The sequence below is a fragment of the Buteo buteo genome, chromosome 4 (assembly GCF_964188355.1).
Source record: "Buteo buteo chromosome 4, bButBut1.hap1.1, whole genome shotgun sequence".
Lineage (NCBI taxonomy): Eukaryota > Metazoa > Chordata > Aves > Accipitriformes > Accipitridae > Buteo > Buteo buteo.
In genome coordinates, this window is record NC_134174.1 from 51,299,977 (window position 1) to 51,326,170 (window position 26,194).

General features: G+C 36.2%; 1 protein-coding gene across 3 annotated transcripts in view; it reads right to left on the bottom strand.

Annotated features, from left to right (window-relative positions):
* Positions 1–26,194, bottom strand: part of PLCE1 (phospholipase C epsilon 1) — a 166,236-nt gene that overhangs the window by 43,763 nt on the left and 96,279 nt on the right. For all 3 annotated transcript variants that reach the window (XM_075026066.1, XM_075026069.1, XM_075026068.1), the window contains exons 4-6: positions 17,543–17,859; positions 2,223–2,368; positions 121–379 (exon numbers count right to left, since the gene is read on the bottom strand). In XM_075026066.1, coding sequence (XP_074882167.1) covers positions 121–379; positions 2,223–2,368; positions 17,543–17,859 — 722 coding nt within the window. The remainder of the gene's footprint in view (positions 1–120; positions 380–2,222; positions 2,369–17,542; positions 17,860–26,194) is intronic.

Below are 26,194 nucleotides of genomic sequence, written 5' to 3' on the forward strand. Positions count from 1 at the left end.
AGAAAACTTTACTTAGATGATGCCTTCATATAAAAGAGTAAATAATATAAAATAAAATAATATAAAATAAAGCACTGGATGGCTATGAACATAACCTCTTAGAATATCAATCTCATTTACCTCTAAAGTTTCATCCTGGGAGTTATATCGTGGACAGAGTCTGATGAGGCTTGATGCTCCATCCAAAACTTCACAAAGCTCTTTTAAAAATACACCACAGAAAGGAACGACTTTACAGCCTGGAATATTGAGTGCTCGGCTGACCACTTTCCTGTATTCAGATGATGACTCATGCTGTGCCATAGCATCTTTCAGACTTCGCATAGTTTCAATATCAGACTGGTCCATAAATTGCCACATTTTTAAAACTTTTCTTGACCTATTGCAAGAAGAGATCGCGATATTTATTAAAAAAATTAAAAATGATTTACATTCAAGTTCAACACCCGCAGCATATATGTAATAGAGGAAATTATCATCATTACTGAGAAATGAATGAATGAAATCAAGCTTATTATTTTTATGAAAATTCTGAGTAGTGGACCATTTTCCCTCTTTTAAATTATTAAAGAACAAAACTGAAAAGGAGAAACAAGCAGTCTGATCTACTGGAATAACATCTGACATTGTAATAAAAGCCCAGCTGCATAAGACATACAAGCAGGCTTTCTAATATTTTCGTTGTGTCATTGCCTTAAATTTATAAGGGCCTGGGAAGAAATAAGAAAAGATTAAGGAAATGGCATAAAGATAAACCAGACAGTTTATTACAAATTCCTTTAGTTGTATTACAAATAATCCATAAAGTTAGCAGACGTTGTTGGGTTGTTTGGGTTTTTTTAATTAAATTGATTTAAAATAATTTACATTGATTTTTTTCCCATTTAACTCACAAAATAAATTATTTATTTTGATGAAAGCAAGTAAGTCAGGACCATGTTCCAGCTCTCAGGCACCAATGCAGTGCTGCAGATGAAAAGAATCTTTGATTTCAAACAGAAGTAGCTCCTGATGCTCCCCGAGGACTGCGAGTACCTCTGGGAGTTCTCTCATCTTCTGAGCTGTATGTCTATGCAATGATACGGCCTTTCTACCCACCCCTGGCCCCAGACATACCAAAAGGTCTGTAGAAACACTAACAGTAGAACACCCCCAACCCCACTTTCTGTCCCTGTCCCGGAAACACTGCTAATCAGCACTAGCCTTCCTCTCCTCTCTTTCCCTTGCACTGTGCAGATGCATTAGAGAGAAAATTAAGCCCTTAATTGGCTTTGCATTTTTCCTCACAACTTCCATGGCTTGGAGACTGTGGATGCATTCTGCTCAAAAAGACTCCCCACACCTATGAGTGTTTCAAATGTGGTTTATATACTAAAAATGTAAACAAATAGCTCAATGAGAATCCTTACTAAAGCAAAAAGAGCAACAATACACTTTAAAGCTTTGTTACACCAACACGATATACCAAGAGGCTCAAAGCTAAGAGCTGGGAAATCTGATCTTAACTCTCCACTGTTCAGTCCAATTTGCTGCCATCCGAACTGCCAGTGCAAAGGCACCGCTTTCCTGCTCACCCAGCCCCCCAAAAAGCTGCAATTCTGTAGGAAAGCTAGCAACAAACCGTCTTTAACCTCATACTCTGTCTTTCTCCTGGAGACACTACAGGTCTGGCTATGTAACACCACAGCAGCATGAGGTCTCAACATCAGTCAGTTTAAGTAAATTGAAGGGGTTAAGAAAAGAGGTTTAGCTGTTTGGTTGGTTTTGTTGGAATTTTTTTTGTTGTTTTGGGTTGGTTTCAGGTTTTTTTTACAATGTAAGAATGACCCTTTTAGAATGATTATGTTTCACTTGTGTTCTGGAAACTCCAACCCCAAGTTACATTAGTTTTGGTTGATTAGATAAACCACAAGTACTTGCCCATCTTCTTTTCACATTTTAAAAATTTCTGTTTAAAAAAAAAAAAAAAAATTACGTTTTCTAATGTAACATACTTAGCATGTACCAGGAAAACCGATGATCTTTCCAGAGCATTTTGGAAAAAACAGCTTTTAGCATGCTTCGTTTTTCCAAAAAGGGATTACTAGAAAGTCACAGGGTGAGATGATGTGATTTAGCCACAGATATCTGTTTAGTCCATTGTTCTCCAGAGACATCTGCTTAACAGAAGCTGCAGCGTAATCTATCACTGAAAAGCCATTTACAAAAAAAGTTGCCAGTACCTGAGCCCTGCCAGAAATTCCATTACAGCATTGTAGTTGCCCATATTCCAGCAGCATTTTGCCACATGTACTAAATATGAGAAGACTTCTCGTTTCTCCTCCATAGAACCTGCAGTCAGGATCAGCCAGGTAACCCACGAGCTCACCTTGTAAAATAAAATGGACAGTACAGTCAGCCAAAGCAATGTCATTTGGAGCATTCATGCATACTTGATGGATAACATGGGTTTTTTTGGTTTCCTTCTGTCAGGAGGGGATCAGTCAAAATTCTACTTATACACTTATGGCCAAATCACATATGCAGTGTAAACACACCTTACCCACAAACATACTCACATTACAACAGTAAAATCATTAACTACCCTAGAAATACTTTTATCAAACAAAAAACTACGGTATCCTAATATAAGATATTCTGAATATGCTTTCAGGCCACAGAAGAAAAAGCTAAGGTAGCGCTGATTTCTAAAGCTGCCAGAGGGATCTGCAGTGTAAATTCTCATTAACATAGCTTACAAATCTCAGCCTCACGCTGAATAACCCTTGTTCTTACAACATGGACAGTGAAAGTTGATAAATTGGAATTTTTATTTTCACTTAATTTCACAAAACTGGTAGTTGTATTTAATGTACAAAATTTGCTAATTCCTATATGCACTGAACATTTAAAATAATTCACATTATCTGTCTGCAAGATCACAAATGAAGTAAACAAAAAAAACCCTGCCTTCCTAAGTGTGACCATACTACCAACTTCTGTTCAGTGATTCATTAATGCAAGAATCAGAAATTAACTAAGTATATGATTCTGTTTGCATTTAAACAAATAAAAAATCAAACCTTCATTTCATCAGTGTGCAGATTTTCTTTCCAGTTTGTGTTCCCACAACATCCATAAAAAGTAGCTATATTTCACATGGAAACCTAATTTAAACCAACTGCTCTTTTTTACAATATGATTCCCTGGGGGCTTGATTTTTGTCATTGTGTAAACACTTAGGAAGCAATAAACATGATTTGTTTACTGACACCAAGTTCCAGTCTTTGGTCCTGAAGGATTCAAGTGTTTACAGACAATACCAGTGTGAGGAGAGGCTTATAAAAAGTCGAAGATGTTAGTTAACCCCTCAGGGGGCACAGACTTTTATTTAAAAAACCAAGCATGTGAAATAAAATGTAAGGACATTAGTACTAACAGGAAAAAAACCCCACTAAAAATATATAGGGCTTCCATTTATGCAAGTCTATATAGACACAGTGTTCAGAGCCTCTCACTCCTGAGGGAGAACAGTCAAAGAATATGAAAAATCTAAGTTACTATTTAATCTTCCTGATGCCCAAATCAATCAAGAAGAATAAATGAGAAATGCGCAGATAAGAAGACAAGCCATAGCTCCAATATATGCAATGCATAAGTGTGTACAAAACAAATCAGATTTTTAAGACTGAATTCCTGAAGAAATAAGGTGACAAAATCATTCTGTCTTTCATGCAGTGAGGACATAATTGGGAGTGCGTACCATGGGGATGGAGATGCTCTAATGGGATGTGAAACAGGACAACGGACCTGTTAAGAAACAGTGTTCCACCTGCTCTAGCCCTCATCGAACAACTTGGGTGTGATAGGCAAGAGCTGGAAGAAACTCCCTTCAAGTCTAGTGAGAATCAAAAGAAAACAGGTTAACTACTGTTTCAGTAATTACTGTACATTTTTATAACTAACATGTTACAACAGAAAAGATTAGTAGCAGATAACAGGTACAGAGGTTATAGGTAGAACAAGTACCAGAGTCCGATGTTGTACATGTAAACATGCTCAAGAAGCTTTCCCAAACACAGCCTTAATGTGCTGCCACTGCAGAGGCCACAATACAACAATAAATAAATAAAAACTATTAATATTTGCTGCCCTATACAAGATACATCCAATCGCTGCACCAGCTCTGAATGAGAATTTGAATTTAGCTGAAATTGTATTTGAAGTGCTCAATTGGTTATTTCTAAATGTAAAAACTGAATCAACAAAGAAGTGCATACCTGAAGAGCATGAACGTATGGAAAAATACAAAAAAACCCAGAGCGCAGCATGACACAGAGGTCAAACAAGGGCAAAACAGAATAAAAGGTAATAAAATAAATGCATTAAAAAAATAATCAGAAATTGTGAAACAAAACAGTTAAATCTGTGATTCAATGTTGGCAGAGATTTGTTTGTATATGCTGCAATCAAATTACATATTGGTTTTGGGTATTATTCCCATTTTCCAGAAATGGCTCTGTTAGGAAATGCAAACGCTAAACGTCCAATCTCACAAAAAAATTAATATTTGTTTGGTATGAAATACCAAGTGTGGTAATGACAGTTTGATTAATATGTGTTTAAACATTTTAAAGATTAATATAATTACACAGATCTGTTTAAATCTAAGGTACTAAAGATGTAATAGGCAGGAGAAAAGAGTATCAAAACTGAAAAAATGTCTAAAAAGGCAATTGAATTCAGATTCCCCACAAAGAAGAAACCTTGAAACTAGGACAGTCACTTGTTGAAATTTTATTTAATAGAGAGTTTAGGACTGCTATAAACAGTTATGATGAACTCTTACAAACATTCTGTAAAAGCAAACAAAAAATTATAAAGGTCAGCATGAACAAGCCTTTGCAGCCTCGAGATGGCATATGTATATGTAAGAGCAAAATAAGGGTGCAAAAGGCAGTAGTCTCCCATGAAGTTTACGATCACTCCTCTTGCAGGACAAGAATAGAATTACAGGAAGAGTATAAAACATTTAAAAAATCTTGCACTAAACAAGAAGGAAAAATAAAGTGTCTGAATCTCTAAATTTTAAAACAGAATGGGCAAAGGCAGATATAAGGGCTTGGGCAGAATCAGGAGACAGAACTGAGCATCTAAAGAGACAACCCACTCCTGAAAAATAATGAGTGTGCCTGCTTTAGAAACTTCAGTATTTTCATATTCCCTTGAGATCAGGAAAAGTGTGAGGAGTAGGCTGGGATACTTCAGTCAGATGCAGATAATGGCAAATTTCATTCATACCTTTTTATGTGTTGATGAACTTAGGAATGAAACAGAATTGTTCCTCTACATATGCTACAGACTGTTTCGACTTACAGTTCTTTTACGCCACATCTAGCAGTAGCAAGAGTATAAATTGACCTTTCTGGTGGTTCTGAATAGCATCGGGTCTCCACAAAGTTTTTCTTTTAATTATTCAGAGACTGTTGGTTGATTGATCGGAATGCATTATACAGCCCCCAGAAAGTGGGATTATGGGCTTCTCAAAAAGCATAATAGCCTGGTATCACAAAACTGATTTCTTGGAAGGTTTCATCAGTCTGAAACTAGAACAGAGATAATTAAATGCAACAGTGCTGTCAGAAAGGAGGGAGCAGAGGAAAGGAGCTGTGAACAAAGGTCATCTCCTTTCATTCAGTGAGGTTTTTGCTGAGTGCTATGCCTAACATCTGCAACAGCTTTTCTATTCCTAGCTTTTTTAGTGAAGACAGTTGGAAAGGGAAGAGAATTCAGTCAGGTAACAGAGCTGAGGGGGCATTTCCCGAAAATTAAATGTGGTCTTGGAGCCCAGCTAGGAAACAAACACAGAATTCATAAGCAGAACTAGCAGTTATCCACTTAAAATGCCATGGGGGATTTTTCTTATAGAAGTTTTGAAGGTGGGAGACCTCATTGAATCAACAGCCTTTAAAGGAGCAGAAAATTGAAGCTGAACCTCAGCTGACTGAGGTCACTTCCCAGCTCTGAACTCCCTGAAGATTTTATTCTACCCAGGCAAATTGAACTGATGGATCCAAGATTTTTATCATGAAGAACAATATTCTAAAGCTCTTCAATAAGCGCATACTGGAATAGCTTGAGTATGACATTAATTTGAGATGATTACTCATAATGGCCACAGATAAAACGAATGACGTACAAACAACACTGAACTGCAGGTAGGTTGAAAGGACTGAGATCTTTAGGAAAAAATCACGTATGACAGCTTAGAGGAAACTTAAGTATATTAAGTAAAACATACACTCATTAAACAATACTTAGTAAACATACTCTTGAATTTTCTGACTTATTGATAAATATGTGAGCAGTCCAGAGTATATCCTCAAAGGTGTGCCTCCATAGGAATCACTGACATTCTCAAATGACTGTATAGCTGCCACTGGATCCTGAAAATACCTGGTAATGCATATAATACATTTCTGCTGCCTAGGATGCATAAGCTTCCTCTGCACAGATGATATTCAAGAAATAACAAACTTTTCAAGATCTTCATTCAAATGAAATTTCAGAAGTGGGGTTCCTCAGATGCTGTCTGTGTACATGTGAGCTAGATGCACCTCACACAAAAGAAAAGCAGAGAACAACTCTGTATATGTACTTAATTCTTGGTGGCTATGGAATTCACCTGGAAGTTCAACTCAAAACCCTGTTTCTTCCACTTTGGCAAGCAAGCAACACAGACAGTATTTTGGAGCAGCACAGCTTCTCTGTCACTAAAACCGGGTATGATCTCTACATTCAAAAGGGGTTTCCTAGCAGGGGGAAGAGAGCAAAGGGAAGCTCCATCCTGGCAGGCTCCAACTTCTGGACACTCCAGCCAGCTGGATGCAGAACGGCACCTCCTCTTCCAGAAGTTCATTCTTGGTTGGCTTGCAGAGCTACCTCCCCGGCTGCATCACAACTGAGGAGCATCTAACCTGAAGATGAAGTACCATCAGGTAGCAAGCTCCCTAGTCATCAGGCTGCCACGACAGAAACATGGGGGCTTCGCAGCTCAGGCAATGCCTGAACTAGCTAGCTCCGGGACCACAGGCAGCACAGCCCAGCCAAAAGAGTGCGCAGTAGTAGCCTTGCCAAGAAGATCAAAATACATTGCCAGTATTCCTCAGAACGAGCAGTAACACTTTTTGGACCTGGGTTTTGTGTTAGATATCGCTTTAACGTCAGATCACAATCTACATATTGACATATTGTCATTATTTCCTTAGTTTACTTTTTTTTCACACTCAACTTACATAGTTCTGTTTAAGTAACTCATTTTAAACTCCCTTCAGAACAGAAATCATCACAGCAAACCTATAATTAGATTTCCGCTGCACTGCTGCTGAGTCTGAAAAGTATGAGAAAATGTATCCTGGCTTCATTACTAGAATCCACATGATTGTGAGACACAAGAAAAGTCATAAATTAAAACATGATCCACTTAAACAAGTTGATAACAACACTGTCTTTTCATTCAGATGGATAAAAATGAGTCACATTCCGGATTACTGCATACTAGTATAAAGTACTAAACAAGCAAAATCAAATCAAATAGATACTTAGTTAAGACTTAAATATTTTCTGGTGCCCTAATACAGAGAAGCACTGACAACATTGTGCCAAAGTAATTTCGGATACATTGTAAAGTAGCCTCTTTTGGAAACTTTCAGAGGTACAGAAGCCTCCTTCAAATCTGAGTCTGAACACAGAGGATCTGTATCAGATGTCCAGGCAATGCAAACGGTAGCTAAGCAATGACCTCAAGCACAGAAGTACAAAAAGATCTGTACAATTTTAGGACTTTTGAAATTATCTTTTTATATCACCCCTTACTATTTTAACTGCACTAAAATCTATTCTTTTCAATAAACTTTTCTTTTTTAGGTTTTTAGGCTTATCTTACTTTGACCAAAGTTTTCAAATAAATTTAAGTTAGATACTGCTAATGCGTTTGGGAAAGGCATATTGTAACTCAGCATTAATCTTCAAACATACTGCGAATATTTTTAAGTCAGTTACTGAGTTTCCTTCAATGTTTCAACTTGAAATTTTTCACAGCTGTAGCAATGAGAGACCTTTATTTAGGATAGACAAATCTTCCTTTTCCAGGTCATCACATTCCCAGAAGGCTCCAGATATTTCTGTTCTGATTTTTAGATTTCCCTTTTCATTTGTATTTTTTTTAAAAAGGCAATTAGACAGAAAAGTTCCTATAACTCAACTGTCAGAATTAACAGCAGGAATTTTTTTTTTTAAACTTACAGCGTTTTATTAACAAAAAAATAAACAAGCCCACCCTGAACTTCTAAACATGGGAAATCTATATCAATCATTCAAAAAATAATATAAGCCTATGTTTTTGATTACCTAATCACTGAACTACCACTGATTTAAAGTCTATACGCAGGCAAAAATCTCCCAATTTGTCAGGGGCAGGATATAGCTTGTTACTGATGCTCAGCTCCTTTTACTAATAAAATATGAAGGACTTAAAAGAGACACCCATGATGGAACTTGATGCTCAAGGTATGGCACATGACCTTAAAGTCCTCACAAGTGTGAACTACAGGACGGTTTGCCATTTACTCTATGGGAATCCTGCTCCATGTAGTGCACAGGATGGAACAGAGCTTAATGCATGTTGAATTATTAACTGTATCCCTAAATTTACCATGGATTTACTTGACTCCTTTTCTTCTTTTACTTCTAATACTAGAGATTATAATAATTTTTATATATATATATATAAAAAAATTATTTACTATCCTTTATGGAGCTGCTAGTGAACATATTCTGCAATTATTTTTTTTTAATTTATTGTTTAACTTTGATCAGAATGTAAATGCAGGGGTGGTATTAAGGGAGGAAACCATTAAGAATCCCCACCGGCAAAGCCCAGTGTTTTGTCATTTGTACTGCTTTACACTCATATCCCCAGCTCTTAAGTTTATAAGGCTTTTTACAGCAATTCCCAAGCTACATACTTCAGTGGGTGATGCTACATGGAAGAAATGATGTCTTCTATTTTTGTATTACATTTTTTAGGAACTTCATAATACTTGAGAGATGCAGCTTTCAGAGATGAAATTAGGAAACACAGCTGTCTACCTGAAGTTTAACACTTAACCATTGCTAGCAAGGAAAATTAAATCTTTTGGCTTACCATAAAGTAAGATGATAGTACATACCTTCTCTAACACCTAACATATAAAAACTAGCCACGGATATCTTTCCATAATAAACTGTAGCTGAATTAACTACTGCCTACACTGGAGCAAGAAAGCAAGCAATTTAAATACTGATGAAATAAAGTATGTGTATGAGAAGTCTCTGAATACAAAACAAGAAGTTGATTTTTCAGGTATCCAAAGGATAAGCATGACAGTCTGTAACCCATTTAACCAAGCCATTCTGGTTTTAACAATTTTGTTTTATAAAACCAAAAAATTTAAGTAAAATCTGAAGAACATGAAAAATCCATATTAAAAAAGTAACCCTCATCAGATAAAATAACCTTCATCAGGTATCACGCAGTATTTATGGCAAGAGGGAAAAACCTACATTATCTTGTTTAAAAGCAGAATTCTTAGTGTACTCTGATTTCTCCCTCTTAAAAAAAAAAAAATAAATAAATCCACCTTCCACAATGTTACAAAGTCTTTCCACAAGGGTATATTATTCTTATAAAACTATAGGGAGCAGATCCATATTTATGAGGCTTTTTAAAACACTAGCAGTATGCACCATTAGCACTCATAGCTACTACAAAGAGTTCCTTTGTATTGCTAACTGCACAAACCCACCAGTGCATACTGATGAATATAAGAATCAAAGTATATAACAGAGAATTGCTTTATTTTACATGGGTTTCACTAAAGTTTCATTATTAAAATTTTTGGGCTTTTGGTATAATATGCAACATAATTTTCAGATGCATTTTTAAAATCTGAGTATTTTAAATTGCATATCTTATGAACAGATGGTTCACTGTACATGCTTGACTGAAATTATATAACCTTACAAAGAACATTTACCATTTTAAATCTGATTAAACACTATTCCAAACAAGGACTGGAAACAGTTTGATATTTGTACAAACATAATCTTTTTAAAAGTATTATGCAAACCCATTTAGGCATTGCAAAAAAATGCTGAACTAGGAGACAGAGCGCAATATTTATTTACATTCCATTATTTCAGTAAAATGATAAGTCTCTGTTTTACTCATGAGGATTTAAATGAACAATGAAGAAAACTTACAAACTTAAACCATCAAAAATAAAACTATCATGAATTAGTGACCTAAATAGCCATATTTTTAATTAACTTTATTGAATGTAAGAATGATTTAGTGCATGATGAAACCACCCCAGTAGCAGTGCTAAACTGGAGCAGTTCAAACATTTTTACCTTCTTAGCTTATTTTTTGGCAATTCAATCTTTCAAAAAAAATCACCTTATGTATTGAACTTCTTATTTTGCATTTTCAGTTCCACAGTGGGACTACATTCAGACAGCTGTTTGAATGATGTTTCAATCTGGTGCAACTTTTAATCTAAGACATCACAATTGCTTTGCACACATACCTCAACATGGAAAATTAAATGCTTCATTTTGTTTTAAGTTTTTATGGCTTTTCTTTTACTTGAAGCTGTGGCCTGAAAGATCAAGTTACAAGAGACTCCTTTCATGTTTATATAAAGCAATGCTTGGAATTATTTAAAATGTTTACATAAACATAAATGTTTACAACATGTACACTGAACTTGTGTTTCTGTGGTTGCTTTGCTGGCGAGAGACAGAAGAGTAGCTGAGAGTAAAAACCATAAACGTGCAAGAGACTGGAAGGGTAAAGATACAGAAAAAGAAACAGGTGCCCAAGAAGACTGTGGCACACCATAAAGGTATGATACCGACTAAGGACCACATGGCACTCGAGGGAAAGAAGCAGGAAGAACTCATAATGCCATAGAAGAATCAGAGAAAATAACTAAATGAAGAAGCAAAAGGCACAGTAGACAACAAAAAGAGATGGAAAAAAGTATGTTGTTACAACTCTCAGCATCCTAAAACACATTTAGGTACCATTTTCCTAATCTCTTCCCAGTTACCAGGGCTCTGCTAACTCTGCAGAATCTCCTTAATAGTTTCCTCCCACAGTTTTTATATATCCATGAAAACTAAACCTCTGGTAGTCAGTGCTCTATCAGAGCAAAAAAATATATTACTACTATTATTACATGCACAGTCTTAGAGAATCCAAAAGCCAATAGTTTTGCAAAGCTAGATGTTACTGTATTTCACTCTCCTCTTCCCACGCTAGCCACTAGTTCAGAATCAGCTTTTAATTACATTTAGTAACAGGAAAGAATATCTGTCTTTAGCTTGATCCACTGCCTTGCTCTGACAAGACTCTATGATCAATTTGATATTATTAGAAGCAAATGAAATATCAGCTGTGTCTTGCTGATGAGTACATGTTGTGCCTAAGCCTCCACTATCATATAACTACAGTTTTAATTAAACTTCTAAAGACTATGGGCTTTACTTATAGTTGGTGATACTGAGTGTGAGTAGCCTAAAATCTTCATGACAAATAAAAACCAAAAAGCAAAATACCTTCTAATTACTTGTATAGATGTATCACAGGCTAAAATATAGCTTTAAATTCTTCTAGCACAGTAAAAAAAAATAAAGCTAAAAAGCTAAAACATTTAAGAATATTTGAAATATCTACAGGTGCATTTGCTTCTTTGACTCCTGTAAATCTGAATTAATTACTGAATCAAAGTTACATGCTATAAACTGGCACATGTAACAGACGCACAGTTTTTTCTCTCAAATACATCTACCTTAGCAATATATTTATTCTTATTTATATAGGGATGCTATGCATCCTTAAACATACAGAAAGATTCTTCTCTACTTGAAAAAGATTTAGAGAGATGTTAATTCCTATATTGCAACACTTCCAAGTCTGGAGCTATACACTGTCTAAAAATACAGGAGAAGTCCATCTTTTAAAGAAGGCTTTCCTTACTGTCTTCTGGCAATAAAACCAGAACTGGAAAAAAACTTAGAATATTCTAATTTGAACCAAATGCATTCAGAGTATCTGAATGTTGTCTTCAAAACATTTATAAAGAAGTAAGAGAACTACTGATACTAACAAGTAAGGAAACAAACAACCCATAGGAACAAGATGTATAACACAAACAGAATTTCAGGTCAAATAGGTTAAAGAGACAGAAATGTCGTTCCCTTTCTCTGAGATCATTTGAAACCTCAGGCTGTTGCAAGAAGAAAGTGAGAGTAAAAACAGGATCTATTCATTCTGGTGCCCAATTTTTCTACAATGCTTTAAGTAAAAAACAAAATTACTTTCCACATTTTCAGTTTCTCCTTTAAATGTCTTCTGAAATATTACAAAGAATTTTTTTTAAGTTTTCTATACAGTACAGAGACAAGAGGTGAAAACACAGAAACTTTATGACAGCTGAGACAACAAACTGCCATTCTAGAAAACTAGGATAAGCACTGGATCAATGAAAGTTTAGGAACATATCTGGGGTCTAAAAGCACAGCAGTTAAACTTTTTCCTTTTACCATTTCTTAAACAGCAGTGACCAGGCTTTCTATTGCAGCATTACAGAAGTTATTTAAACTGCAGTAGCAATCTCCACCACGACTATCATCTTTCTATAGTACCTCTAGGGAAGCAAAACCAGAAAAAACATGTCTATATATGTAAACATTACCAATCTTAAGTGACTGGGTTATATGTCATATGAAATTCCGTCTGTCTGAAAACTCCATCAGAGAGAGTAAATCCTGCAGACAAACTGCAACATTAGCAGAATATAAGATTCTTATTTTCCTGTGAATATTTTATTTCCCTGTGAATTTCTGTACAGACTTGAGAGCTGGAATGACCCAAAACTTTTAAAATACAAATGAAATGTATTCCAACCCATTTGGTTGGATTCAAGCAGATCATTCATGACTGACCTTTCTCACAACATATTTCTGAAACAAGCCATTGGGTGTTCAAGCTCCTTGTCGTGGCACCCACCTTGATTACCACAGTAAGTAATAAACTGATACTTGGAAACCCATGACGAGAAAAGATACAGGGAAATACATAATGCCTGAATCCCCTCTAGTAACTGTATGTCAGGTCTAAGCCATAACCACGCTCTCTTAAACAAAGGCAGTTTCTGTTTCCTAGCCTCAGCAGCACAGGATTTGCCAGTTGCATGTTTCTGCTACTATTCATGGAACACTTGACAGTAGCTTTAACCTGTGCTATCCATCTTTCATGTCCCTACACTCCTTACACTACTACAATTTTTCTCCCTGTCATTCTTGACAGTGAAAAGAAAAAATGTATACATGAAGAGGATCTAGAGTGCTACACTTGCCATCTTTTGTGAATATTAATTCAAGATTATCTATTTCTCAAATCTTTGTTGTTTACTTTTTGAAGATCTTCATATATCAGAAACAAAAGCCACCCAGTTATTAATTTCATACAGTTTCTGTGACAAATAAAGGGCTCTCCAGCTGCAGTAGAGTTCCTTGCCATACACCTGAATTTAAGGTCAAAGCACTCACTAAAGCCACAAAAACTGGGGCAAGGTGAGTGGTTATCACAGCTCCCAGAGGTAAATGAGTTGTGCCTCTTCCACAATATAAAGGACTGAGTCCACTGACACCCTGAGCAGACACTGACATTATGACAACTATTGTTAGATTGTTGCAGGTTAAAACCAAATTATGTGGCTCTTCAGGCAAGGTGTAAGCAGGCTGCGGAAACCTTGCGACAAAGACAGTAACAAAGGAGCTCTCCTAAATATTTAAGTTGGTTACCTTGCCTTTAAAGCAGGAATAGAGCTCCTATTTAAAAAAAAAAAAAAAAATCAGGCAAGGCCCACAAATTAAATTTATACCACCTATCACAACTTATTTTTTGCATTGTCACTTGGTAACACTAAGATACCAGTTAATGTCTGGCTGGCCAAAAGACTATTCAACCTTCGTCAAGAAACGGACTCACGCATCCCACTTCAATGCGAAGTCCTTCTCGCCTGAGACACAACCACAGCTTTTCTCCTTGAGTTACTTGTGATGCAGATTTCTCACTATATGCTTCTCAGCTTGGTTTCTGAATTTTTTTTAATCCTTTTTACACTTTTCAGCTCCTCTCACCAGGCTCACAAAGCTGTTATCCCAGAACAAGAGTATTTGACAAAAATGTATTTCCATCGTCATACTAAGAGACCCAATAATGTTCAGAAATTTTGCAAGACTCTCAAGATGTTAAAACAAACTACAGATAATAATGAAACACTGAAGTTGACAAAAGCTCCAGCTACTGTCATCCTGCCTTTCTACAGAAAAAAAATTTTTAGGAAGCATTCCTGATGGTTCATCAGCATTAATGTCATCACTGAATCACTTCCAGTACTTTAAGTCAAAACACCTTACCCAGGTAATACAGCAAAAGAAAATGCACATTACGGGCTTCATCCAGTGTTAGACAGTATGCCCACTATTATGCTTTTCTACAAATGAGAATTGAGTAGGAAAAATAACAGCAGTTATTTATTGCACATTGAGCTGTGGTAATTGTCTTCAAGTACCAATTTTACCTACTGCAGAGGGCAACTGATTTCTGATTCAGTCTGCAATTCTTTGTGGACCATTTCCATGCCAAACGCTTAAGGCTGACCTCACCATAAGTGCTTTCTCCTGTGTAAGTCTTTCCTATACCTTTTAGGCCTCACTGAAGTCTAAATACCGCTACTTGTATTAAGCAACACTAACCAATAGTTTAATAGAAAGGTTTAAACAAATGATTACAAGATATTCATACTCTATGTATCTCACCAGTAACAGTATTTAAATCATTCACGTCTAGGAAACAACAGTTTTGTAATATATTTGTAACATAGCAAACATATTTAAATTATAAGGGAACCACGTGATCTTTCCCACTATCTATGCTTGACCTTGCATTCTGCAGTCAATGAGAGTTTGCAACTTCAGTCATGAATGGGGGTTTCTGCGAGTTACTGGAATTTAAATAGTAAATAATACTAGTAAAATTTATTTCAGTAAGACCAAATTTTTCCCCTACTTTTCACTTAAACTCACTTTTAAAAAGATATTTTAATAATTTGAAAATATTTTAATCTTCATTATTTTTATTAATTTATTTTATAATAATATAATTTTATAATATAATAATTATTTTATAATTCCTGAAGCCCTCATTCAATCTAAGGTTCCATGAAAATGTCAGTATTTTTTCTATTAAATAAATTTCCTTTGTGTCACAAAACAGCAATTATTGACTGTCATTTTAAACAAGTGTTACAACTTGCTCATTAATATGTAGTGCCAGAAAAATTACTAAAATCATATTGCCTTATGAAAAATCCTCTGTATACTGTAATTGCTCATTTAACAGAACAACAGCATGAGATTATTTTTTTCCCATTACGTATCAGAAGCCTGTCATCCTAAAAGTCATTCTGGCTCCCACATTACAAATACACTTCAGTATTCCTATAGGCAATGCCAAAAAAAATCAGCAAGTGCTTACTGACTTTTGCCAAAAAAAGCATGACTCTCTGCACAAGAATTTTCTTGCCATTTATAAACAAAGCCATTTTAAAAGTTCACGCTTGTGATCCGCTATGGCAACTGATATACTCCACCATAAGATAAAGCAGATCGCAAAACAGTGATTTATTACAAGTGGTAACTATTGTACAATAACTCCATTTAAACATATAGCATCTATGTTTAAAAAAAGTTATTCCAGATTATACTTAAAATAATCCATTGCACTAAATATTATATAATCTAAGCACCAGATATTCAGGAATTAATTCAAATTATATGAAAAATCATCCTGTAGCATTACCAAACAAGTAATGATAGACTACAAAAATTGCAGAGTCACAAACCTCTAACACTAAAAGATAATGTTGACTATTTTACCAAAAGGCAACTTTAATGTTAAAATTCTCATTGATATGGAATAGTCTTAGTCATTTCTGACAAGACTTCTTCACTACCTACTTGCTCTTCAATCCTGTGACTGTTCAGTGTCAGAACACATGATGGTCAATCCAATCTGTACAGCCAACTGCAAAATGTCCTAACAAACTTCTCTGGCATTGTGCCTCACCAGGTCATCCTAGAGCTTGACTGCTTCACATTTTTCCCCACTGCCCTCACTATGGTGATCACCGTAAGAGAAACACCCCAGGAAGGAGGACCCTCACTGGGTCAGCAGCTAGATTCCTCTCCAGCTATACACCAGCCACAGTGTTTTCCTAAATACAGTAACTAGAGCTAATTTAAACAATTTTTCGGCTCTGTCTAAAGACTGAATATAGTAGTCGCTACTTTTTATTTATGTTGCCGTAATAGAATTAGGTGAGAGAAACCAACATATTTACACTACTTTAGTTCCTAAATCTCAGTAACATGCAAGAAACAGGAACAGTTCGAAACACGCTAAATATTCAGTCACTGATTCTTATTCGCCCAGGAAGCAGGAACTTCACTGGGGGTTAATACATACTCTGTTCTATCTACTTAATTTTGTGCTGTCTTTTTTGATACCTGCACAATTTTAATCTCTTACTAAAGCACAAGAATACAGTGGATAACAAACTAAAAGAGCGTAAGTCAAAACTATCTCCATTTTATTCCACTTAGGAATCTAGAAACTGCTAACATTGCATATGGTTCACACAAAAAAGGAAGAAAGAAATTATTCCTTTTTTCTGCAGCTAAAACCTGAGGGTTTATTTAGCGGTGGGGGGGAGGGGAGGGTTGGTTTGTTTTGGGTTGGGTTTTGGGGGTGAATTTTTTTTACCGTTTTCTCAATCCTTGCTCAATTTTCTATTAAACTCATCAGAAGATCACCTTACTAAAAATAAAGTAAAATCATAGTAAAGAACTCACGATTCGGCTTATGGAAATGTGTCATGCCAAATGACACTTCTTTGTATAACAATATTCAAGACACACGCGGAGATTAAATAAATAAATAAATAGTGCAGATTAGTGTAGTTATATTATACAGAATACAGAAACTTCTAATTTACAATACTTCTGTGCTGAGTCCTAAGATCATGCTCAGTCTACAAAAATCCAAACAAAATAAATAAAACTCCAATTCCTGAACAAAATAATAAACTGGCTGAAAGTATACCTCATACTGTCATTATAAATACAAAGAAATACAGGTCTGTAATTTCTTTCTTCCTGTTTACTTTACAGCGTGCAAGAAAAACCTAGGTTGCAGTTTTCCAAACTCACTGAGCAAATCGGTCACATAACTAATACTAAATTCAGTGGAATTTAGCTAAATCCCCTGGTCAACTTACGTTTTAAAAATTTGTCATTACAGCTAAATTCAGCTCTGAGAGATAAAGGAAATAACTAACTCGCAAATCAGGTAATAACCTTTATGAAAAGTAAGTTAGAAGTTTTGTCTTACCTCGTTAAACCTTGTCACAAGATCATCTACAGCATTATGTTCACCATTGCCAGAAGAAAGAATAGTAGCAGATATGGAAGCTTTAATAGATGGCAGCTTGCTTTGACATTCAGCATTACCCAAATCCCTGGTTAAAAAGCAGAGGTAGTCAATGGGTAAGACTTTCCGGTAGAGCTCCTGCTCCTGCTCAGTCAGAATGCTGGCAACCTCCTCTGGGAACTGGATGAGGTGCTGCAGTTCAATCAGCTCTTTGCTGATACCAGCCACGTTGTAGGGAAGGACGCTGGAGCCAGCCATAGATGTACACGCTTGACGTTCTAAAACAAAACAAATAAAAAATTTATTAGGTTTCACCTTTAACTCTTGGACTGGGCTGTGCAAAAGCAAGAAAACTTGTTCTTCTTGTTTTGTTAAACTGTTCATTCATTTATTCAGCAGTACACTATATGCTAACTACTTTATATTTAAACAACCTCATACGTTCTTTTAGTTGGGGTCTTTCTGCATATATCTATATCTGGTATTAGCTAGATAGCTGGTAACTGGGGCTTCTGAGATTGTTAAGCTACCTGCCAAAACGTGCTTGCTTCCTGACTTAGCCGAACGCCTGCTCCAGCCACCTGCAGTTTTGTCAAAACTTCAAATAAAAGGATCATCTGGACAGGGTGTGGCTCTGGTTTTCCTCCATATTGGAGTCCGCGGTACAAAGGGGTTTGACGCCTTGACTGGGGCATCAGGACTCTACTGCCACAAGAAATAATGTATAATGATCACATAAAACCTACGTGGGTCAGCGTTTTTCTTCATATTCCTCTTGCTACAAAATAAACTTGTATCTGAGCTCACTGCATCGTGAAACTAAATGTCTGAAGTTACAAAACATTTTTCATTCCTCTGGGAAAATGCATATATTTGGGAGTATACACTTTTTATACATTATTACAAAACATTCATGGTAGCTTTATAATATCCTAGCAGTGATCTCCCTTGAAAGATAAGACTTCTCCTAAGAAGGAAGAAGCCAAGCTTTGTAAGACCATGTGGGAAGCCTGAAACATCAACACAATGATTCCAAAACAGTGAGTATGAGTATTCTGAATAGATAAGTTTAGAATGGGTTCTCTGAACAATAATTTTTTCAGCATTACTTAAATGTATAAACAGTCATAGTATTCTGTATTCTTCTTCCTTCCCAGGAAAAGGAGGGGTTTTTTTGCATTGCTTCACAAAATATCTTTAGAGATTTTTTGCACGCATAATGGAGGTACACTCCAGATCTATCTTTTACTTCAATTTTTTTTTTATATCAATAAACTCTCATTTCGTAGAGGAAGAAAACATCCTTTCTGTTCTCTAAAAAAAACCCCAAGCTCATAATGACTGATTACAATTCATTCTCTTATAATAAACATAAAATACACTACATGAGGTTTCCCTTGTTGCATTCATTTTAGGCAAACTCTATTCAATCAGTGGGAAATTAAAAAGACAGAAAATTGCCTTTTCTTAATATATTCTACTAAAGGTCAAAAGATAAATTATAGCAGCCCCAATTAAAGCCTTTGGGCTAACAGAACCTGTTGAGAAATTTTCAAATACATAAAAGGCTTCAGAAAGAGCCAAAGAGTAATTGTTTCTGTAGCTAGACTGGGGAGGAAAAAAGCAACAGACTTCAATTTGCAACAAGCAATATCCTGGTTACATAGTGGGGAGCAGGTATAACTTCAAGCATAGCGAAGTAGTGCTGTATGGTATCTGCAGGTATCAAGAAACTGTCACTGAAATTCCTGCAAGAAAGATCAAGGGACAAAAAGACAGTTAAGAACACCATGTTGACATGTCAATCCTGTTTTGGGCAGCAGGTGAAGCACATTGAGCTTCTGGGCTTGCCTTCAGTCTTGTTTGCTTTGATTCTACATGGGACTCCAATTCCATTTTCTACTTCAATCTGTGCAGAACAATTCTGAAAAGTTCCATACGAAAAAGCTCTTAAAGCTCATTTGCACTGTTCTTGACTTTGCAACAGAAAATAAGCTTATGCCAAAATAAAAACAATGCAAAATATAATGTTCATTTTATATTACAGGGATTGTATATTTGCACAGTGCTTTGCATATACAGACCAAATTGTCACTGTCACAACCAGCATTCTCTCAGAAAGAGGAGGATGTGGAAGGCATGATGCAAACATCTGCTACCACCCATTTGCTCCCTAGAAGTCACAGTGCCTTGCTGCCCCATGTGTGACAGCTCTTCTCACTCATGGACTTTCCCAGGAATTACGAGGCACCCTGTCAGCCAGAAGGCAGAGAATGTACAGCCTGTACCAGCCTCTCCTGTGCCTCACTGCTGAAACCGAGGGTGTACAGGTTGTGTCTACGTTGTCAATTTCCTTCAGCTCACAAATACACTTTTGAAGCGCATCTCCCAAACATCCTCGCTTACTGTGCTTTAGTTTACAGTCTTGGAGCACACGAAGTGGATCCTTTTCAGATGAAACTGCACCAGAAGACGTGCTCCCAGAAGGCAACTAACACATCCCAATTGCTAACAAGCCGTAGCTGTTGGCAGCATCCGAGCTCTGGAGAGGACACTTGAGGTCAGGAAAGGACAGTTGGGCCAGACAGCTCAGATCATGACTCGGCTGCAGGTGATCACGTAACGCAGGAGACAAGACAGCAAGTACCATGGACAATGCAATGCCACAGAAATACCGGTGCTTTGCGAATTCAACGTTATTTGGTATCTACAGTTATAAACACCTTATATCTATCGATATAGTAGGAAAGGAAGGCCTAACTCTACAAGGAGTGCCCAGTCAAGTAGTGACTGATGGAAAAGAGATAACACGCAAGTGAAGATGAGCTGTTCCCTGATGCCCTGCTTGCTGACGAGATTTAGGGGTGCATTCTCAATAATTCACCTTCTCCATTATAGTACCCGCCGTACATTAAAAAACCCGCCCACATTCACACTTTCAACAGATCCACATTGTCTCAGAACTCCAGCTTTGCTCAAAGACCTCAAAAACTGGCAAAGGTTGACACTGAATTTGCAACAGGCTAGAGCACGCTTCATGATCCTATCGCACACTGCCTTGCCTAAGCATAATCACCCTTCAGGCTCCATTTATTATAACCTCTCACATCTAAGAACAAGGATCAACACACTGATGTGACCAACGGTAAGAAGGTGACTCCACAGTGTATCTCCGGACTGACAGAAACTACTAGAAATACCTCATTTGACTTTTATTTCACTAGACTGACTGCCCATTGATCAAGTCCAGCAGAAAGCTAATGCAGGGATTTTGAAAGCCTTTAATGAAACTACCTTTAATGAAACTACCTTTAATGAAACTACCTTTAATGAAACCATGATCTTCCATAACAAAAGCCTCATAAGCCAGCTTCATTCTAACAGAAAAATGAAACTGTCAAAAAGAAAAAACTTTTCATGGAAGCTAAGCCAAGATGATTCAAGTCACAGACTAAACAAGATCAGCCACTGGTATTGCTGGATTTGGAAGGAGATAGAAAATAAATAAAACTCTTCCTGATTCAAAAAACTGAATTTCAAACTAGCATTTCTCAATTCTTCATTAAACTGGAAGAACTAAACAAGTGCCACATCTTTAATGTAAAAGCACATGGAACAAGCTGCTGCAGCAAGAGTGCAGCTGATATCCAAGGAAAGGCACACAGGCCAAACAGAATTATAAAGGCTTGCAGCTCATGGCTGAAGTATGAATATAAATACTGAGAAAGTAGAAGTATAACTTATTTCTGTTGACTATTTCTACACCTATAAATATTTCTATCATCCATAATTCACATCTTTGCAAGTCTTGGTTGTTGACATATTTCACCTCTCCAGATTCTGATTTTTTATCTTTCTTCATTCCAGTCTTAAGTGTTTTATCACAGAAAATCCAGGATCCTCATTCTCAGCTTCACCACCCTCCATGATTTACACTTTGCACAAAAGTCTACTCCTTTTTCTTTCTCTCTTTTTATTTGCCTGTACTAAACTAGTCCTTTTTCTGGACTATTTTTTTGTCTCTTTTTCATGTCTAAGACTTTTGTTATTTTTCATGCCAGGAACTGACCTGCACTTCTCTGTTTCTGCTATAAAACTCCCTAACCAGTCTCATCCACAAGTCCTCTAGCTTTGTGTTGTCCATTTATGTTCTTCAGGAAATAGATCATATCTTTCTGTGCTTCAAAGACCAACCAGGTCCTTAGATTAACTTGCAGAATGGACCTGCTGTCAGGCCAAAATCAGGGTAGATTTTGTTAGAGTTAAGGCAGGATACAATCCTCACTAAAATTAGCTGCTGCTGCAGTAAATGGTGTTATTCTTTGGGCTCTACCACATCAAGTTAATGCTAAAGCTAGTAGAAGAAAATGAAGACCCTGACTATTCATTTGCAAGTTGTCTAAAGCTGGAACTGATAGCTTTGCTTATCCTTCTGATACACAGCTGAAGCAGATAATCTTTTAAATAGCAAGGACTGCTTTTATTAATCAAAACAAGATAACCTCTGCCTAGCTTTCAAAAAAGGACTCATGGGTTGACTTAAGCATTGCTGATACACATGGGAACAAAAACGCCTTGTCTTCTCTAACAAAAGAATTATCTATTCAAGAATGGGAGGAAAATACAGAGTGCCTGCTTCAGGATATTACTCAGCCTAGACTTGTCATAAGCTCTAAAAAAACACTGTCTCAAGAATTACTTTTTTTTTTTTTTTAACTTTCTACAAGGTTTAGTAAGGAGCTCTTCTGTCAACAGATCTACTTCAAATTAACTCAGCCTTTATTACTATAAAACTCAGAATTTCCATACATATTCTATATGTATAGGCTTTATAAAAGCTATACTGAAAAAATAAATTTCAAGCATGTATGTAAGAACTGTGTGTGCATTTTTGTGTGTGTATACAAAAAAGTTGAGACAGTCTTGAAAAACTGGGTTTTTTCTTGTGTTTATTGAACCATATTATGTTTGTGTTTGCTATATTAGCAAGAGGTTGATTCAGTATGTTTTTAGTACGAAAAACAGGGAGTTCACTTTAAAGAAAAATGCAAAGAAACTTTTATAAATAAACCCATGAAAAATACTGCTAGAAGGCTAGTGTTAATTATCTGTAATCATTCATAGAATTTTTCCACACTGGTATGTTCTACTACACACAATAGTGACGTGACATGTGAGACATCCTAACAATAAAAGCAAAATTACCTGTACATTTACCATATTTCTTGTAAAGTTAAAATTAAAAGGTGCTTATTTATTAAATTTTATTTCACCATGCACACCGGTAGTTTATTAATACACTATATGATATAAATATTGGGCTGCTGCCATCAATTTTCTCCAGGCAGAAATTCAGGATTGGGTTTGAGCAAAGTAAGTGGAACTCATACAAAGACAGAAGGAAAATAAATACAGCCCTGACTGTAATCACATCAATGTTAAAAGTGCTAATCCTGCATAAAATTACAGTTGCCAACCATGCAATCTGTACTTTGATAAAATCACATCACATTCAATGTGAACTGTGACCAAGTAAGGCCAGTGGTACAGAATTACTTTCATCCCAGCTCAAACACAACTCTTACTTTTGATACTTGTAGGAATGTGCTATGCATACGGGAGTACACCCAGGGAAAAGCCACTGTACTTTTTAAATGAGCACAATCTCAAAAGTGTAAACCTGCCAAAAAGATTAAAATAGACTTTCAACAAAGTTTGATGAATTGACAAATGAGATAACTGGATTTGTGTCTTCATTTTATTTCTAGGTTGCTTTTCTTTCAACACTTCCTTTGAGGAAAAAGAAGTATTCTCTCCATACATTCAAAAACCAGCAGTTGCAAGCAGTAAAGTGAAAATCACAATCATTAAAAAGTGCTCACTCTCTAGAAGGCTACTGGGGGAAAATCCTGTGACTATGACAAACTGTGTGTTCTAAAGCAGAAAACAGATTTCAATAGCTGTAAAAATAAAAGTAATTATTCAACCTATTGTAACATCTTATAACTCAGTTGCTTTTTTGAGAACAGACTTTGCTTCCATGAAATTATACCACTGTGACTGAAATTACACAAAAATCTTAGAGGATTATTTTTCTCAGTTGTTATTGAAAGGTAATGCAATTTATAATAGAAGCCTTTTTAACAAGCCATGCTACAGACATCATCCAAACTGTTCATAAGCTTTAAGAGAACATATGGATTATGTTTACAGTGAGAAAATAAAAGCAGACCGTGGAAAAAAATCAAGAGCCGCAGGTGAACAACTGCCAATATATCTGTAATACTGACGTGTTCTGTTCAAAAAAGAGGAAAAATACAATAAAAACCTCCCCCAAACAGAAGACACTTTCATATGTAATATATGACAGTTGAATTGAACACCAGCTTCAGATACCGATCAGCATAACTGGGACAGCATTGTTTTGCTGTCCCTTGGATGCAACATATCTCAGTACCATAATAACCAAGCCAACAAGCTTTTGTTAATTTCCTGTTCCTCTTCTCTATAATTAAAAACATATATCTCTCTTTTAATGAACATGAATTCACTGTTATCAAGTTTGAATGTGGACAACTCACTCCAGTATCAAAGGGCCTAATATTAAACTCAGTGGGAAGCTTGCCACAGAACAGGATCAAGTTCAAGTTCAATTTCACTGTAGAAACCACTGAAATTAATAGATTCCATTTCTTCTTCCAATTTACTTGTGAGTCAAGTATCAAAGAATCAGAAGACACACATAGTCTCTCTCCATATCCCTAAATCTAGCAATATGAGCTACCTCTTAAAACTACGTATCAGCATGCATTGCAAATTATTAGCAGGGGAGCTCTGGAGCTACAGGGTACTTGCACAAAATAAAGTTGGAGTTCAGTATGACCTGAGTACCAGTAAACAGAAAATAATACTCTGAGCAAAGAAAGATTCCCAGATGATGAGTTGAAGAAAAGAAGATTAACTTAGCCAAGGTCTGGATGGAAAATAATCTTTTATTAGACCAAGCAATATTACAGACACACTCTGGGGGCATCAGATCTTTTTCACGTTTGGAATAGAAACAGCAAACTTCACAGCTAGTTTGAGAATACCTGCTTTGAGTTTAATTTGATCATGGTAATAGCAAGACATTGGAGCTCTCTGGTGGAGCAGAAGCAAGTCATCACAATGGGCCTGGTGAAAAGAACAATAGTTTCTACAGTACAGAGGAAAAAAGAAAAAGGTAGAAATCAGCTGTAGAACAGAATTTTGCTGGAAATAGATCACTATGAAACTATAACTCACAGATATTTCTATCAAGGCTGAGATTTTATTGTTGAATAGATTTATTAAACCTCTGGAGAGGATTTAAAAAAAACAGGCAGCAATCATGTTGAGGTATAATTGAATTAAATTACAATTATATACCACAAAATCCTGACTCACAAACTGACCAGCATAGTGGAATTCAGCAAATGAAAGATAGGGAGCACTTGTAATAACAACCACTTATTCCTAAAATCACTTCTTGCATTAGGAAATGGCAAAAGGTTCAGTTCTGAAAATCAGACTTTGAACTGTGTGCTCTTTTTTTTCTTTTGCAATTATAACACCAGTCAAGTGAAATTCCAGAAAAAAAAAAGGAAAGTACTGTATAGTTAGAGATACAACCTGCCTATATAACTTCTGACTTGAAACAAATTTGACTAAACAAATGACATACTTATCAGGACAGTTGAGATGTATAGGCATGGGAAAGAATTACCTTTTTTTTTTTTTTACCACAAAAGTTGTGGATAAACACTCTCAAAGGGTAAAACGTATGCACAGACAAACATTCATTCAGATTTTTAAACCTGAGTTTTAAGACCACCAACATTAAGGATTTAGTAATATATTAAATTTAAATTAACAATTACATAGCAATCCTTACATTTTTCAGAAGTTCCTACCCATAAGTATGAACTTGAAAACCCATTTAAACCCTGTTTGTGGCTGGATTCAGAAGACCCTGGTTGTAAACTATATGTATGAGCACTGACATAAAATATGGAAGGAATTTAAAGTATCACCATGATTTCACCACACCTGAGACTGCCATGTCTGCCTCCCATCATCCCCAGCGAACAGCTACACACTGCCCTGTGTAATTACATCTACACTGCTGCTCAGATTTCTGGCAGTGTATCGCAGGGCTTTTACCACTCCGCTAGCCTGAGTCATTCACGGAAATATTTTGCAGCGTACAAAAGAAGAACTTGGCTGCTTGTCTCTGCATTACCATATACTGTCAACACATTTAACAAACCATTTCCTGCTCTGTATGCAGTCTGGCTGGTACTGGCTACAGCTGATAGAAACAATCACAGACCTGTCCATAATAAACGGATCCATTGTTTTTGCTTCTGGCTGTATACTCACCAGAAAAGAAGATGCAGACAGTGGCATTGTAACAGTGATTTTGACTCTGCAAAAACAGTAGCAGATCTCAGAACAAAATTTATGCCATTTGATGCTGATTTCCTGATTCCTTTCCATTTCAGGGCAACTAGCAAAGAGCTGGGACTGCATCCTCACGCAGACACAGGATGACTAGCGATGCCTCCAGAGTATCTGCGTAACAATCAGTGTGAT